This window comes from Stegostoma tigrinum, chromosome 30, assembly GCF_030684315.1.
Source record: "Stegostoma tigrinum isolate sSteTig4 chromosome 30, sSteTig4.hap1, whole genome shotgun sequence".
In the NCBI taxonomy this organism is placed as follows: Eukaryota; Metazoa; Chordata; class Chondrichthyes; order Orectolobiformes; family Stegostomatidae; genus Stegostoma; species Stegostoma tigrinum.
In genome coordinates this window covers 43,774,935-43,792,562 of record NC_081383.1, presented here as the reverse complement: position 1 = coordinate 43,792,562, position 17,628 = coordinate 43,774,935, and the positions used below count along the sequence as shown (strand labels likewise).

At 41.7% G+C, this 17,628-nt stretch overlaps 1 protein-coding gene across 1 annotated transcript in view; it reads left to right on the top strand.

Moving 5' to 3' along the window:
- The first annotated feature begins 9,902 nt into the window (after positions 1 to 9,902).
- crsp7 (cofactor required for Sp1 transcriptional activation, subunit 7) overlaps positions 9,903 to 17,628 on the top strand; it is a 159,696-nt gene continuing 151,970 nt past the window's right edge. The window contains exon 1 of the mRNA XM_048559835.2: positions 9,903 to 10,379. Within this exon, the coding sequence (XP_048415792.1) occupies positions 10,317 to 10,379 (63 nt within the window). The 5' untranslated portion in view covers positions 9,903 to 10,316. The remainder of the gene's footprint in view (positions 10,380 to 17,628) is intronic.

Below are 17,628 nucleotides of genomic sequence, written 5' to 3'. Positions count from 1 at the left end.
TTTATGCTGTTTGGTACACTAGTAGTCCTGCTTTGTAGCTTTATCTGGTGCACACTTCATTTTTAGGTGTGTCCGGTGTTGCTCCTGGCATCCTTTCCAGAACAAGGGTTGACTCCCAGGCTGGTTGGTAATGTTAGAATGGAAGATATGCTGTGCTATGAGGTTACAGATTGTGTCAGAGTATACTTTGGCTGCTGATGGCTGACAGCAGCTAATGGACGGCTTTTGTTGAATTGCTAGATCTATTCAAAGTCTGTCTCATTTAGCACATTTACACTACCACACAACATGATGGAGGGTTCTAATAAGGATCCGGGAATTTGTCTCCACAAGGACTGTTCAATGGTCACTCTTACCGATACTAACTGGACAAATGCATCTGCAGCAGGTAGAATGATGAGGATGAGGTAAAGTATATTACTCAGACTTGACCAGCTCACTGAGTCATGGTGGTACCAAATCACTCTTCGTGTTTAAGCCCCCAACTTGGAATGCATTCAACACGCTTATCACTCTCAGTGCTTCCTTTAACATGGTGGAGTACTGATTCATCAGCTGTCAGGAACAGGTTGCATGGTGATCATTGGGAAGTTTTCTTGCCCATTCTTGATGTGATGCCATGGAGACTTCACGGGATTGAGAATGAATGTTGAGGATTCCCTGGGCAACTCACTGCTGACTATATATCGCCGAACTGCTGATAGTACAGAACATACACAGGAATCATGATGGTGTTTTCTGGACATTGTTTGTGAGGTATGTTTCCATGAATACAATTATGTCATGCTGTTGGTTGCTTAGTCCAGGACAGATCTCTGAATTATAGCCCATAGATGTTTGTAAGGAAGACTTTGCAGGGTAGACATGACTGGTGAGTGCCAATGTCATTTCTGGTGTCTTGGTTGATTCCAGCTATTCCCACTTTCATATTTTTAGACATTGTAGTGGTTGATGCAACTAGTGGTTACTTACTAGACAATTTCAGAAGTTACTTAAGAGTCAAACATATTGCTGTGGGTCTGGAGTCACATATGCGACAAACTAGTTTACTACCCTAAAGGACATTAGGGAAAAACTGTTATATAAATGTGAGTTCTTTCTATGAAAATATGATTTGATTTTTTTACTGTCACATGTGCCGAGGTACAATGAAAAGTGTTCTATTATATGTGTTACAGCCAAATTGTACTATATAAATGGATCAAGGTAACAGAACAGAGTGCAGAATACAGTGTTACAGCTGCTGAGAAGGAGTAGAGAGAGATCAACATTAACATTTAAGAGGTCAATTCAAAAGTTTGAAGAAGAAAACTGAATTATTGAGATTGAACTGACTAACTAGTAACAAAGTATTAACATCTCTCTATATGAATATAGCTGTTGTTTGAAAATCAGGATGGTGGGGATATTAAATTTGCTGCCACTCTTCTCACAGCCATCATATCGAGAAAACAAAGCTTCTATTTATACATTGCACTGTTAGTATAGATTTATAGGTTGAGGGCGACCTTATAGAGTTTATAAGGTCATGGAGGCACAGATAAGGTGAATAGGAAGGGTCATTTCCCTAGGGTGGGGAAGTTCAAAACTAGGGAGCATACTTTTACAATGAGAGGAGAAAATTTTAAAAATCCATGAGGGGCAACTTTTTTTACACAGAGATGGGACTGCCATAGGAAGTGGTGGATGCCACTTTGAAAAGACATTTAGGTAAGTGCATGAATAGAAAAGGTTTGGAGGGATATGGGCCAAATACAGGCAAGTAGGATCAGTTTAGTTTGGGAACATGGTTGGTATGGTCTAGTTGGACCAAAGGTTCTGTTTCCATGCTGTAAGACTGCAGTATGACTATGGAAATAATTATTTTCTAAGTAAAAATGTTATTTTGTACACAAACACTGCAGCTGATTAACAAAAAACAAATTCCTGAATGAAAACAATGAGGTAAAAGATGTTATGGCTCATATGTTGAGTTTTAAAATGTACTTCATTACATTAAGTACTCTATGTCACTTGTGGATACTGTAAGCTTATTATGTCTTAGAAGTAGATTTTGTATCAGTTTTGCGATTATACTATTTTGGAAAATAAATTAAGATTTGCACAGCCTGCATTGCTTATAAAATGATTAAAGAAAATCAGAAAGGAGAGATAGGTTGAGAGTTGAAACAACACATACTGTCTTTAACCACTTAATGCCACTGCTAATTCATTAAGAATTGATTTTTAATGTTGTGGTTTACCAGAATAACTGATTTCAGATAGTTTACATTCCAGTAATTGAAACAATTTGTAAACTGCGATGCAATAGTCACATTTTAGAGGTTTTTATCAGCACAGTTCTAACACAGAGACTAAATGTTTAGTTAGAATATTCAAAACACCAATGAAAGATATCAGGCACCTGCCTTCCTTCCCATAATTATATTGAACCAAATTACACATCACTACTGAGTATGAACTATTTGAATGATTGATGGGAAGATGGCATATATAACAAACTTAACATTAGTCTTCCCCTTCAAAGACCAACAACAAATCAAGAGAAAACACCTGATTCTTGGATATTGGACACCCAAGCTTCATTCGTTACTGGAGCAAATTTGATATTCTAGGTTCCTGGAATAACAATTAAAATAGTTTACCTGATCTTATGACAAATATTGGAAATATGATGTGGAAAAAAACACACTGCATTTTGCATCAATTGGAGATATTAGTCAAGAGTTTTATCTTATTATCCATTGATATCAGCAGTTTATGAAATATCTGGAATGCCCATCAGTTTCAGCAATGCTAGTCCAAGGCTCAGATAACTCAGCAACCAAAGCCACCATTGAAGAAAAGTTCGGAAAAATTATCAAAGCCAGCTACAGATTCAATGTATGCTGTGATAATCAAAGGGGTTGCTGAGTTCTATCTAAACATTCCACTTGCATTCACTTTGGACTTGCAGTCAACATTCAAATCACATCAACCTCCAAAGCCAACACCAGACAGTGAATCCTCAAACTGCAGCTCATTCAACCAGGGTGATGTGGAGAAGACAATGCACTTCCTGAAGGAGATATTCTGATGCACGGGGGATGTTGCCTTACAGGATACTTCAGATAGAATATGCTGCATAATCCTAGCATGCTCTGTTCAGCACAACTGAAGCAGGCCAACAGGAGACATGATGAAACATTTGAAGGCTTTTCATTATTTGATATACTTACATTGAACAATGAGATTCTGTTAAGCTATACTGAGTGTTGGGCAATGAATAGCACTCTCTTAGACAAGGTTCTAAGACTGGATGATGTTAAGGATGGATAACCTATGCAATTCAGTTCTTAAAGTGCAATACATTTCCAAATTGGCACCCATATTTACAACAAAATATCAGTTGTGCCACATACATGCCCTCTGAAGCATTTCTTTCTTCCTCTCCCACTAAAATGTACTATGAAAATCTGCTCCAGGCCTAAAGTGCTTGATCTGGGGTAAAATGGTGCTGGCAGGGGAAACCAAAGAGGCCAGTACTTCCGCCATTGCTGAGAAGAGGACTGTGAGATCAGGGCACCCTCAATGCAGAGCTAATGAGGTGAGTAGTGGAGAATAATTTGATAGACCTAATGGAGAGAAACACTTCATGAAACTTGTCAAAACTGAAACTGCCAATTTGTGATAAAATTCAGCCATTATTTCCAACTGCCATTTTTAATAATCATGTGTGCCAACTTTGCAATTATGAGGGTATAAGAAAAAAAGTTTTGATTAACAAGTTGTTATGACCAGCAATGTCTGATTTTAGGGGATGCAAAGGAGAATTGGATAAATTCTGGATGGGTCAAAATTCCACTGTTATGAAAGAGGACTGGGGAATGGGTTTGATCAGTTACTTCTTTCAAAAAGCTAGTAGTGACATAATGGGCCCCAAAAGGTGACATATAAGTCTATGATTATAAATTCTTTCGATCACATTTACAAAGGAAACAAACAAAAACAAATATGCTGAAAATAATCAGTATGTCAGAGAGTCTCAATGGAGTGAGAGAAAGACGGAGTTAATGTTTCATGTCAGTGATTCTTGTTAGAATGGCAAACACTTAATAGTTTTCAAACATATACAAAGGCAGGAAAAAGAAGGAAGAACAAACATGGTCTATACGATTGAGGGTTTATGACATAGTGTAAGGCAGACATGATATTTTTAAAAATCTGTCAATGGGATGCAGAAAACACTTGCAAAGCTAGTGTTTATTGCTATCCCTATTTGCCTGAGAGAAATTGGCAGTGTGCCTGCCGGTACACACACAGTGTTATTAAGACAGGATTTCCAGGAATTTGGCCAAACAAAAGTGAAGGAACAACAGGGTAATCCCAAGCCAAAGTTCTGGAACTCCTTCCCGAGCATCATTGTAACTGTAACCATACCAAACAGACTGTAGCAGTTCAAGAAGCCAGCTCACTACTATGTTCTCAAAGGTAGTTTGTGATATTCAATAAATGCTGGCCCAGTCAGAAAAACACATATCCCAAATGATTCAAGAAAGGTCATGGTGGTGTGTGGTTTAATGGGGAACTTGCAGGTGGTGGTGTTCTCATTCATTTGCTGGTTTTAACAAGGTGTGGAGCAGGATGAACACAGCTGGCCAAGCAGCATCTTAGGAGCAGGAATGCTGACGTTTCGGGCCTAGACCCTTCATCAGAAATGGGGGGGGGGAAAAGGATTCTGAAATAAATAGGGAGAGAGGGGGAGTCGGATCCAAGATGGATAGAGAAGATGGGTGGAGAGGAGATAGACAAGTTAAAGAGGCGGGGATGAAGCCAGTATAGGTGAGTGTAGGTGGGGAGGAGATAGGTCAGTCCAGGGAGGACGGACAGGTCAAAGGGGCAGGATGAAGTTAGTAGGTAGAAAATGGGGGATGTGGCTTGAGGTGGGGGGAGGGGATATGTGAGAGGAAGAACAGGTTAGGGAGGTGGGGATGAGCTGTGCTGGTTTTGGAATGCTGTGGGGGGAGGGGAGATTCTGAAGTTTGTGAAATCTAAATTGATACCATCGGGCTGCAGTTGAGAGAGGAGGTGTGGGGGCAAGTGTAGCACTTCCTGCGGTTGCACCCCACCATACCCAGCACTTTTCCCTGCAACCGCAGGAAGTGCTACACCTGCCCCCCGACCCCCACCCCAGGGCCCAAGAAGACTTTCCACACCAAGCAGATGTTCACCTGCACATCTCCTAATGTAGTATACTGCATCCACTGTTCCCGTTGTGGCCTCCTCCACATCGAGGAAACCAAGCGGAGGCTTGGGGACCGCTTTGCAGAACACTATGGTCGGTTCACAATAAACAGCTGCATCTCCCAGTCGCAAACCATTTCAACTCCTCCTCCCTTTCCTCAGACGACATGTCCATCCTGGGCCTCCTGTAGTGCCACAACGATGCCACCCGAAGGTTGCAGGAACAGCAACTCATATTCTGCTTGGGAACCCTGCAGCCCAATGGTATCAATGTGGATTTCACAAGCTTCAAAAGCTCCCCTCCCCCCACCACATCCCAAAACCAGCCCAGCCGTCCCCGCCTCCCTAAACTGTTCTCCCTATTTATTTCAGAACCCTCTCCCCATCCTCCTCTCTGACGAAGGGTCTAGGCCCGAAATGTCAGCTTTTGTGCTCCTAAGATGCTGCTTGGCCTGCTGTGTTCATCCAGCTCCACATTTTATCTCAGATTCTCCAGCATCTGCAGTTCCCATCATCTCTTCCTCTCACCTATCCCCTCCTCCCACCTCAAGCCGCACCCCCATTTCCTACCTACTAACCTCATCCCGCCCCCTTGACCTGTCCCTCCTCACTGGACTGACCTATCCCCTCCCTACCACCCCACATACACTCACCTTTACCAGCTCCATCCCCGCCTCTTTAACTTGTCTATCTCCTCTCCACCTATCTTCTCCTCTATCCATTGGGATCCGCCTCCCCCCCTCTCCCTATTTATTTCAGAACCCTCTTCCCCTCCCCCATTTCTGAAGAACGGTCTAGGCCCGAAACGTCAGCATTCCTGCTCCTAAGATGCTGTTTGGCCTGCTGTGTTCATCCAGCTCCACACCTGGTAATCTCGGATTCTCCAGCATCTGCAGTTCCTATTATCTCTATTACATCTGCTGGTTTTGTATGCTTAGATGGTAGAGGTCACAGGTTTGGAAAATGCTGTTCAAGGAATCTTAGTGAGTTGTTGTAGTCCATCTTGTGGATAGGAAACAAAAGTTTAAGGTGGTAGATGGATGTCAAACAAGTGGGTTCCTTCATCCTGGATTTTGCTGAGTTTCTTGATTTTGTTGAAGCCTTACTTGGAATTCCACAGCACACATTATTTGTAGACGGTGGGCAGGTTTAAGGAATCAAGGTGTGAGTTACTTGCTCCCAGCTGTCTCATCTACTCTTGATCCAGCTAATTTTATAGTGAATGGTAATGCCTTGAATCTGGAAAGTGACAGTTTAGCAACAATAATGCCATTTAATGTAAAGGGGGGAGATGTTTGTTATTAGATTTTAGGAGCATAAATAGGCCATTCAGTCCATTAGTTTGCTCTGCCATTTTGAGATCACGACTGATCTGATAATACTCAATCATGCTTTACTGCCTTTTTTCCATTATCCTCAATTCCTTTACTGATTAAAAATCTGCCTATCTCAGCCTTGTTGATCCAGCCTTTACAGCCCTTTGCAGGAAAGAATTCCAAATTCACTATCCTCTGAGAAGAAACTCCTCATGTGTCTTAAATGGGTAACCACTTAGTCTGAGATTATATACTCTCTGATCCTAGACTCTCCCTCAAGAGAAACAACTTTTCCATAACTATCCTCCAGGTCCCCTAAGTGACTTGCATGTTTCAATTAGGTTGCCTCTTATACTTTTAAAATCCAAGGAGTTCAATCTCTCCTCAACACATTTCCCCTGAGTTCAATTTTGTGGTCAATCTAATGCCACACTTGCTACCTGATGTCAAGGATGGACATACCATTCTTGACTTTAGTATGAAGGTCTCTGCATGGCTGTCTAGCCAGGATATGCTTGTGCTGTTTGTAATGTATTGATTAATGTCAGGTGGTCCATTTGTTTATATTCTTATTCAACTTTTCAACTGGGTATGGTTTGCTTACTAAGCCATTTGAAATGTCAGTTAAGAGTTAACCACATCGCTGAGATGTGGAGTGATACCTACCAGAGCAGACAGTCAGCATATTTCTTCCCTGAAAGATACTAGTGAATCAAGTGAGTTTGTTTGTATGACAATCCAGTATCTTCATGATCATCATGACTCAGACAAGCATTTTATTGTCGACTTATTAAATAAATTTAAGTTCCTTTGTGATATAATTTCAAATTATGTCACCAGAGTATTCATCTGACCTCTGGATTACTTTTCTCGCAACATTATCACATGTTGTCATTTCAATTCATTACTGCAATTCCACCACAAATTCAGTGGCCACAGCCTGCATCACACATTTGCTTCTAAGCAGTCCTAGTCCCCAAAGAACAAAAGCAAAATGAAAACGAAAAGCATCAGAGGAACTCAGCCGAACATGAGACCATAAGACATAGGAGCAGAATTAGGCCATTCAGTTAACTGAGTCTACTCTGCCATTTGATCATGGCTGATATGCAACAGAGTAGGATTCCTCAGCCAAGCTCATCTGCTCTATCCGTTTCTTTTCTTTTTTCCTCTCCCTGTTTTTTTCTTTCTGGCCTCCTGTCCTCGGGCAGCATTGGCAGCGTCCAGGGCGAAAGCCAGTGTAAACTCTCAGTCCTATGGTGGCATCGACTCTGGCCCCAGGGTGGACATGAAGTCCTGGCCTCAGTGTGGGATTGAACTCCTAGCTTTGAGGTGAAGCCCGGTGTGATCTGAGTTGGAAGACCTGTTGTTCTGAACTCTTGTTTCCCTGTTTTTCTGGTTAATTGTTGGACTTTTAATTTCTTTGTTTTTCAGAATTTTTTTCCCTAAGGAATTTGTACTTGAGAATCTGTACCTAGGTACCTAAGTTGGTGCTGTAATTGGTGAGTTGTAAACTCTTCACTGTACTCATGTGAGTATGTGACAATAAAGCTAATTCTAAATTTCTCAACCCCATTCTCCTTTCTTCTTCCTGTACCCCTTGCTCCCCTAATTAGTCAAGAACCTATCTACTTCTGTCTCAAATACACTCAATGGCTTGGCCTCCACAACCTTCTGTAGCAATGAGTTCCAAGGACTAACCACTCTGGCAGAAGAAATTCCTCCTCGACATTCTGAGGCTTTGCCCCCCAGGTCCTATTCTCTCCTACTAATGGAAACAGCTTCTCCATGTTCACTCTATCCAGGCCTCTCAGACACAGTAAATTTCAGTGCGATCATCTTCTACACTCCTTCTAGTACAGACCCAGAGTCCCCAACCATCCTCATAGGATATGCCCTTATCCCCGGATTATTCCTGCAAACCCCCTCTGGATCTCCTCCAATGCAAGCACATCCTTCCATATGGGGGTCAAGGCTGCTCACAATATTCCAAATACAATTTGACCACAGCCTTTCACAACCTCAGCAATACGCTCTGTTCTTGTATTTGAGCCCTCTTGAAATTAAAGCTAACATTGCATAGCCTTCTTAACTGCCAACCAAATATGCAAAGTAACTTCAAGAGACATCTGAACTAGGACGAAGTCCCCTTGTACTTAAGATGTCCAAAGCCTTTCCCCATTTAGAAAATAGTTTACACATTAATTCTTCAAATCAGATACCTGTGGAGAAAGAAACAAAGAATTAATATTTTGAGTCTTATAACTCTTCTTTGGAACTGAACAAAAGCACAATACTGTGGATGCTAGAAATCTGAGATTAAAAATAGAAAAGACTGGAAACATTCAGCAAGTCAGGCAACATCTATGGAGAGAGAAACAGTGTCAATATTTCAGGTTTTTCACTTCAAAACTTTTACCTAATGGAGAGTCATTGACTTGAAATGTTATCACTCTTTCTGTCTACAGATACTTAATGACCACCTGAGATTTTCCAGCAATATCCTCATTTCATCAGCAAAAAAAATCCTGTGTATATGAAAAGTGCTGAAAATCCAAGTCTTTCTTTTTGTAATTAATCACCATATTCCATAGAAAGAGAATATAATTGCTTAAACTGAGACTGAATTATATTCAATATGTTTTGAAGGAACAATATCAGACTGGAAACATTAACTCTGTTTCTCTGCTACAGATAGTGCCAGATCTGCTGAGTTTCTTTCCACGTGTCTGTTTCAGATTTCCAGCGTACACAGTATTTTATCTGTACTCATGGTATCCTTGGGCTCACTCTGTCACCGTCTCCACAATCTCGCACTCGGTCATGGCACCCAAAGGACATGTGCTTCCAGTCTGGACACTGACTTTGCCGAAACGTCAGCTTTTCTGCTCCGAAGATGCTGCTTGGCCTGCTGTGTTCATCCAGCTCTACACTTTGTTATACTGGCTTTACCCTGACAAGTCTGTTATGAAGAAAAGATCACCTCATAAACTTCTGGAGAATCTCTTCCCACTTACAGTCTCGTCTCATGAGTTCTCCTGGAGACGCTTTCCGAGTGGTTCGTCACCATGGCAACAACCGCCCGCTAACAGACCGGCCACGTGCTCATCACCCCCAGAATGGTTGGCGACCCCAACAAATCTGCGCCTGCGCACTCCGAGGGGGTATGAATGACGTCAGGATTGCGACGTGACGGTACGGCGCAGGACGTGCGAAAGGGACGGGGTAATGGAACTGGAGCGAAAGTACGGGGACGCGCCCTAGCGCGCCGTTATTCTGTCTCCGGCGCACGCATATGGCGGATGATGTACTCGCGCGCGGTTTGTGACGCACGCGCGTGTGCGCGCAACCGGAGCGCAGGCTTCCCGTGGTGCAGCGCGCGGCCTCTCAGTTAGACTCGGTGGAGAGTGAGTGTTAGCTTCGTTTCGCTCTGAGCTGTTCTCTGTTCGGTGGCGGCTGCTGCTGCGGCGGTGTTAGTGCCGGTTCCCTTCAGGCAGCTGACGGACAGCCGGGAGAAAGTGAGGCGCACACTGGACGCACGGAGCCACCCGAGAGCGCTGCGGCGGAATATGACGGTTCCGAGCGGCCCTGCTGCAGCCGCCGCCGCCGCTCTTCGCAGCCACTTCCTCAGACTCTGCGCTTCTTGTTAGCGGGGCTTCCATCCCCGTCCCTCTCTCCCTCTTCCCTCCCCATCTCCTCTTGCCCCCTTCCTTCTCCCCTCCAAACCCCCACCTCGTCCCCTCCACTGCTGCGCCGCCGCCGCCACACTGCCGCCAAATGACACCCACCCCGCAGCAGATCAAGGACCAGCTGCTCCAGGCCATAGACAAGGATGCCAATGTAAGAACCAGGCCGAATGCCTGCACGCAAGCCCCTGGTTCGGGCCTGTGACGGCCTGGGGTTGGTCTGTGTGAGAAAGCGTGTGTGCATAGAAGAGAGTGAACGCGGCCTAACGGGACAGGCTTCGAACCCAGGCCCGCGATGAGTGAGTGAGGAGAGGATTGGAGTGAAGTGGTTGTGGGTAATGGGTAGAGAGCCTGGGCTGTATTACGGCTTGTTCAAGGCTTGGGGGAATTAACCTCCCAGCGTGGAGCAGCAGCAGGATTCCTCTAAACCGTTTCAACTCCCAGCTTCCACGGGGTTTTACAACACACTCTGGGTGCATCTAGCATATCACAGTTACACTCAATGATTCGTCCCAGCATGTATAAAGCGTTTAAGCATCTGCTAATGCTTGTGGTCATCCAAATTGTTGGGAAGTTACTCCTATTTAAAATGGTGACCAACTGTTGTACTCTTTACTGCCTTTTTTAAAGTTAACTGTACATAGTCCTTATGAGATGACATTGTACACATTGCCTGAAATGGGAAGTTTATTTGGTATATATCTATTTATTAATCAATAAATCATTTGATTAAATTGGAGATATAAAATTAAACTTTTGCTTCTGCAACTCTTACCCCTACCCTAAAACAAAGAAAGCTGGGAGTTGGAATGAAGTCATACTGTGGCTAATGTTTCAGCGGGAGGGCATTGAATTCAGTATTTTCACGTTGAAGTGGTTGCTTCAGTGTCAGGGAAGTACATACGGGAGAGCAGATAAAATAGGCAAACAGGAAGTGGCTACTGGAATGATGGGTAACTTGGAGCTCCCGACTAACATTAGCACAGAGTAAATGTAATGGGAATGTACTGAATTTTAGGATAATTCTAATTTAACTTGTAAAAATTTGCTGGAATTTTTCACATGAATCTTCTGAGCTTCCACAAATCAAGATTTATTTTGTGTGGTGAAGTTACAACTAAATAGTAGAGGAATTCTGCTGCTGTATATTTGACAAATGTGATTGTTTCACTATTTCCAAAGTTGTTAGTGCAAATGAAGGTTATACTCTACTCGTTGATAATCTGTGCAGACTTGTGATAACTGAATAATAGGTTTAAACCAGAAAACTGGTTCAACGCATGTGTTTGTGTCACTAAGCTCTTATGAGACAATCTGAATTTCGGAACATTTGCAAAGTGTTGTTATAGTGTTCAGTTCCAAAATCAAATTTCTTGCTGCTCATGATATAGAATAAAGTGAAACTTGTGCATCTCTTTATGAAGCGGTAAAATTTGCAGTTTATCTCTGAGACTCAGATTTGCTGAGGAAGATTTCTTTCATATGGTGAATTGGATCTGCTAATTAGTGTTGGTCCAGTTCTGCAGTTTTGCATCTAAGTATAGTTTACAGCTATGCATAGTTTATTTGATTCCAGAGAATGTTGAGGAAAATTTTACAATCTTAGAAACTTGCAATATGTCCATGCCTGCATTCATACTCTGAAAAAGCAGTTGAGATTCCTTTTTCTGATGAAGGGTCTAGGCCTGAAACGTCAGCTTTTGTGCTCCTAAGATGCTGCTTGGCCTGCTGTGTTCATCCAGCTCCATGCTTTGTTCTCTGAGATTCCTTCTCCTTTGCTTTTTGACTGTGCCACTGAGTTCCTTGATGTCAGTACCTGTTCACCTCCCTTTCAAAGCTATTAATAAAATCAATTTCCATCATCTTGAGTAAATGATCCAGATTTTGATACACTCAGCTTTTCTCCAACAATTTTGAATATGTCAAGTCTAGATATTGACTCACTAGAGCAAATGTTTTCCCCTTTCACGTAACCTGCCATGTATCTATTAGGAAACATTGAAATCTCTGTTCAAAGGAGAGAGAAGGATCTCATCCGTGGTAACACCCTGGTAAATTTCCTCTGTGCCCTTTCTCGTGTCTTTGTATCTTTGCTGAAATGTGATGCCCAGAATTGACTGCAATGAGGCCTTAACCTTTGATTTATAATGTTCTGCCATAATCTCTTTGCTTTTCTATTTGGTTCCTTTGTTTATAAACTCAAATAATCCATGTGCTTTAACTACATGATTAATTTGCTATGCCGTCTTTAAGATGAACATCAGGGTATCTTTACTCTTGTACACTTTTCTAAAATTGTGCCGTTGTGTGCTTGATTTGTTAGTTGCCCACAATCTTCACTTCAGTTGAGTTTGATCTGTTGTGCTCCAACCCATTTCACCATTCTGTACCAACCTGAAGGCTATAAAACTGTGTTTATCATTGACTACTTTACCTTGGCTTTCATATTATCTATAAGCTTTAAAAATCTATCATTTATAAAAATTGTGAAGCATGGTTCATGAGTAATTGATTGTTTTTGCAAACCACTCTAAATGCCCTCCAAGTGTGAAAAATGTTTTTGCTGCCACCACCTATTGTTTTCTTTCATTGAGCTTATTTTTGTATCCATGCCAACATTCTCCCTTTATTTTTATGGAGTTCCAGCTTCTGAATAAGGCACTTTTTGTCCCAAACGTCCATGTTTGCAGTGGCTGCTTCATTACTTTGATCAACATTCTTCAATCTTATCAAAGAATTCAACTAACTTGGTCAGACGTAATTTGCCTTTATCAGTCTATTCTGGCTGTTTGAGATTAACTCAAATTTCTACAAATAAAGTTTTAGTCCCCTAGATTCCAGTGTCTTTCCCAATGCTGATTCTGTGGACTATGTAGTTTATTGGTTTATCCTCCCTGATTTTTCAGTATTAGTATAATATCAGCAGTTTTGCAGTCCTCTGGCACTGATCTTCAATCTAGTGAAGATTGATCACAATATGTCAATGTTGCTTGTAATTCTGCCTTTGCTTTTGACAGTGTAGGATATCTTCATTTGGATCCGCTGACCTTTCAACATTCAACTGCTCTTCTCTATTCCTGTTCCATTGATAACTGTTGTCTCCCCGTTTAGTGTAATTTTCACATCATCCATTCCCAGGTACAAAGCATCGTTTAGAACCTTAGTCAGGCCTCTGCCTCTATGTAAAGATTCTCATCCTGCAACTACTTCTCTGGCAAGTGGCTCTCAATTTTTGTATAAGTTGTTTGTGTTTCATTTAATGTAGCCTTTATATTATTGCTTTTTTTCAATTTCATCCTGTACTTTCTCGAAGATTTCTCGTTATTAATAGTCTGACATTGGTTGTAAGCCTTCTTTCATTTCATTTTAGACTTCGAAGATGCATTAGATGCCCTCCTTTTCCCTTCAAAGAAGTACTTGCCATGACTAACTGACCATTTTTTTCCTGATTAGCTCTCCGTTGATATCTGACTGTTTCATGAGTCCTAGCTACACAGTCCCTTCTTAAATAATTTGAAATTGGCTTTTTCCCAGTTGAGCATTTTTGTCTTGATGTTTTTGGCCTCTTATCCGCAGTTACTTTGTGGTGAATCTTAGTTAAGTAACACACTGTAGTGCCTTCCACTTCCGTACTTTATTTCCCAGATCCAGATTCCTTCATTCCTTGTTAAGGTGGAGTCATTATGATAGTTCTCCTGTGCACATACCTTTATTAGAAATTCTTCCTCCATGCCCTTAGAATTTGCCCAGCCTGTATTGGGGTAGTTGAAGTCTTGTAATGTTTGTACTGTTTTTAATATTGCATTTGAAATTTAGCAATCAATTTCCTGCTGTCATCTCCTTACTCCTGTGCAAGGGCTGGCTTCCTTACAAGATGTTGTGCTGGTGCTATCACTGCTGTTGAATATAACAGTGTACCACATTGGAGTGTTTGCTTTCTCCAATTCTGGGAAATATTGCCCATTTCCTAGTGATTTTAATATTTTTAATGTGTGTGATTAACTTTAGCCATCTTATGTCCTAACGCTTTTCTTGCATTTATTTGAATTCTTTAGACTAAATATATTTCATTTTTGCCATCACTCATCTATAGATTTATTTATGGCTTTGTTTTTTTTCCCTGCTGTTTATTCTCATTTATTCAGACCCAAATGTTTTCACCAAATGATGTCTAAAGATTTTAAGAATCACCCAAGAATTGGCTGGCATCATTACTCTTAATTCTTGAACTTTCAGAAGCAGCTATCCAGCATGAAATTTGACACAGTCCACAAAAAAACGAGAAAACATTGTGGTACTGACTAGACATAGAACATAGAACAATACAGCGCAGAACAGGCCCTTTGGCCCTCGATGTTGCGCCAACCTGTGAACTAACCTAAGCCCCTCCCCCTACACTATCCCATCATTATCCATATGCTTATCCAAGGACTGTTTAAATGCCCCTACTGTGACTGAGTAAACTACATTGGCAGGCAGGGTGTTCCATGCCCTTACCGCTCTGAGTAAAGAACCTGGCTCTGACATCTGTCTTAAATCTATCACCCCTCAATTTGTAGCTATGCCCCCTTGTACAAGCTGAAGTCCTCATCCTTGGAAAAAGATTCTTACTGTCCACCCTATCTAATCCTCTGATCATCTTATATGTCTCTATTAAATCCCCTCTTAGCCTCCTTCTCTCCAATGAGAACAGACCCAGGTCCCTCAGCCTTTCTTCATAGGGCTTGCGCTCCAGACCAGGCAACATCCTGGTAAATCTTCTCTGCACCTTTTCCAGTGCTTCCACATCCTTTCTGTAATGGGGTGACCAGAACTGCACACAATATTCCAAATAAGGCCGCACTAGTGTTTTGTACAGTTGCAGCATGACACCACGACTCCGGAACTCAATCCCTCTACCAATAAAACCTAACACACTGTAAGCCGCCTTAACAGCATTATCAACCTGGGTGGCAACTTTCAGCGATCTATGTACATGGACACCAAGATCCCTCTGCACATCCACACTACCAAGAATCTTTCCATTGACCCTGTATTCTGCCTTCCTATTATTCCTCCCAAAGTGGATCTCCTGACCTTTATCCGTATTAAACTCCGTTTGCCACCTTTCGGCGCAATTCTGCAGTTTATCCAAGTCTCCCTGCAACCTGCCACGTTCTTCCACACTGTCCACTACTCCACCGACTTTAGTGTCATCTGCAAATTTACTAACCCATCCACCTGTGCCTGCGTCCAAGTCATTTATAAAAATGACAAACAGCAGTGGTCCCAAAACAGATCCTTGAGGCACACCACTAGTGACCTGACTCCAGGCTGAATATTTTCCATCAACCACCACTCGTTGCATTGGTTGTAACCACAAAGGACCAAATGAGATTCAAGAATCAAGCCCAGTAGTGTTCCAATCACCAACACTGGCGCAAGCAAAAGTTAAGTTTTCTATGTTGTGTGTTCCTTTTGATATGGATTGAGGTTGATATTATGATTTTTAATCTGCAAGAGTGTACAGAGGAGGGGTGGCAGGAAAGTGGAGTTAAGACCACAGCCAAATCAGTCATAATCTTCTTGAATGATGAAGCATGCTCAATTGACTACAGTCTATCACTTTTTAAAATGTACTTTCTTGACTGATGTCTGGTAGAATTTGAAGCAACCAATCCTGTTCTTTTTCATTTAATTGCAACATTGAGAGTCAAACCAATATTGAGCACTTAAAGAAAGATCCTATTTTGGTCCATTAGTAGAAAAAACAAACTATTAAGGATGCTGGATGCTAAAATAAAAACAAAAAGTGCTGAATGAGTCTTTGGAGAGAGAAACAGTCAGGATTTTAAGTTGAATATGCTACTTCAGAGCTTTTGAACTGTCAGAAGCTTAACTCATTTTCCTTCTTCACAGATGGTCCCAGGCCCATTGAGTATTTCCAGTGCTTTGTTTTTATTCCCTTTTGGGATTATTGTTGATTTTCATTGAGGAAGTTTCTCCTCCAAGGTCAATGATGTATATTCATCAGTCTTTTCTACAGATGAGTTCTTGTTATTGACCTCTGTCAGGATGGACAGTTTTATGGGGCACTAGCACCTGTTGGTATTATATTGCAATTTTCAGGCTGTGTTTGGTTGCCCAGGGCATTTGAGCACAGGCATAAAGAAGTCTTACTATAGTTGCACAAAGTTCTGGTGACACCGCACCTGGACTACTGTGCGCAATTTTGGTTTCCATCTTTAAGGTGGGATATACTTGCATTAGAGGTAGTGCAGTGAAAATTTAACAAACCTCATCTCTGTGATGAGAGTTGTCCTGTGTGAACCTGTGTAAACTGGGTCTGTATTCCCTGGAGTTCAGAAGAATGAGTGGGGATCTCATTGAAACACTTGAGATCTGGGTGTTGGTGTTGTTTGCTGGGCCAGCATTTTGTGCCCATCCCTAGTTGACCCTGAGAAGCAGATGGTGACTGCAAGCATTGAACCACTGCAGGGCATTTGGTGTAGGTAGACCAACAACATCAAAACGAAGTGTGTCTACGATTTTGGTCCAGTGTCGCTTAAGGAATGGCGATATTATTTCCAAGTCAAGATGATGAATGGCTTGGAGGAGAACTTGCAAGAAGTGGTTTCTCACGCATCTGCCCTTGTTCTTAAATATGAATGACTACATATTTGCAAAGTGCTGTCCAGGAGCAATGGTGAATTTCTGTCAAGTATCTTGTGGATGGTATACTTGTACTGTTCGTTAGTGGTTTTGGGCGAGTGAGGAAATGTGATAGCGTAGATACTGAGATGTTTACCCTGGCTGTGGAATCTAAAATGAGATGTCCCAGTTTGGGTTATTTGTTTCAGCCTGAGATGTGGAAAAAATTCCTCACTCAATAGGTTCTGAATGTTGGGAATTCTGTAATCCAGAGGATTGTGGATGTACCATATAGAACACCTTTAAAGGTTGAGATGGACAGGCTTTTGTTGTCTCAGGGAAGTGAGGGCTATGTTAACTAGACAGGAAAATGTTGAAAACAAACATCAGATTGAATGGCAGAGCAGGCTTGATTGGCAGCTTAGTTTTTTTTGTTCATGTTTCATGTGTTATCATTTCTGAATATGATGATCCAGAACATGGTAGAACTTACCCTTACTTTTTTGTCAATGTATTGAATGTTGTTTGTGTTAAGTAAACCATATTTTACTGGAAACAAATATTTTTGCATTTTTTGACTCCCTAGGAAGATTATTTGGATCAGAATGAAGGAAGGGTAATTTTTACGACTTTATTTACATCGCAATTAAGCTTCTTGTAAGTCCCACTGTTGAGTATTATTAGGTCTTGCTATGGCACAAGAAAAACTGTTAGGTTCCATTTTGGAGCGGAATGCAGTTACAGTTGCCTACTCATATGGAAAGGAAGAAAAT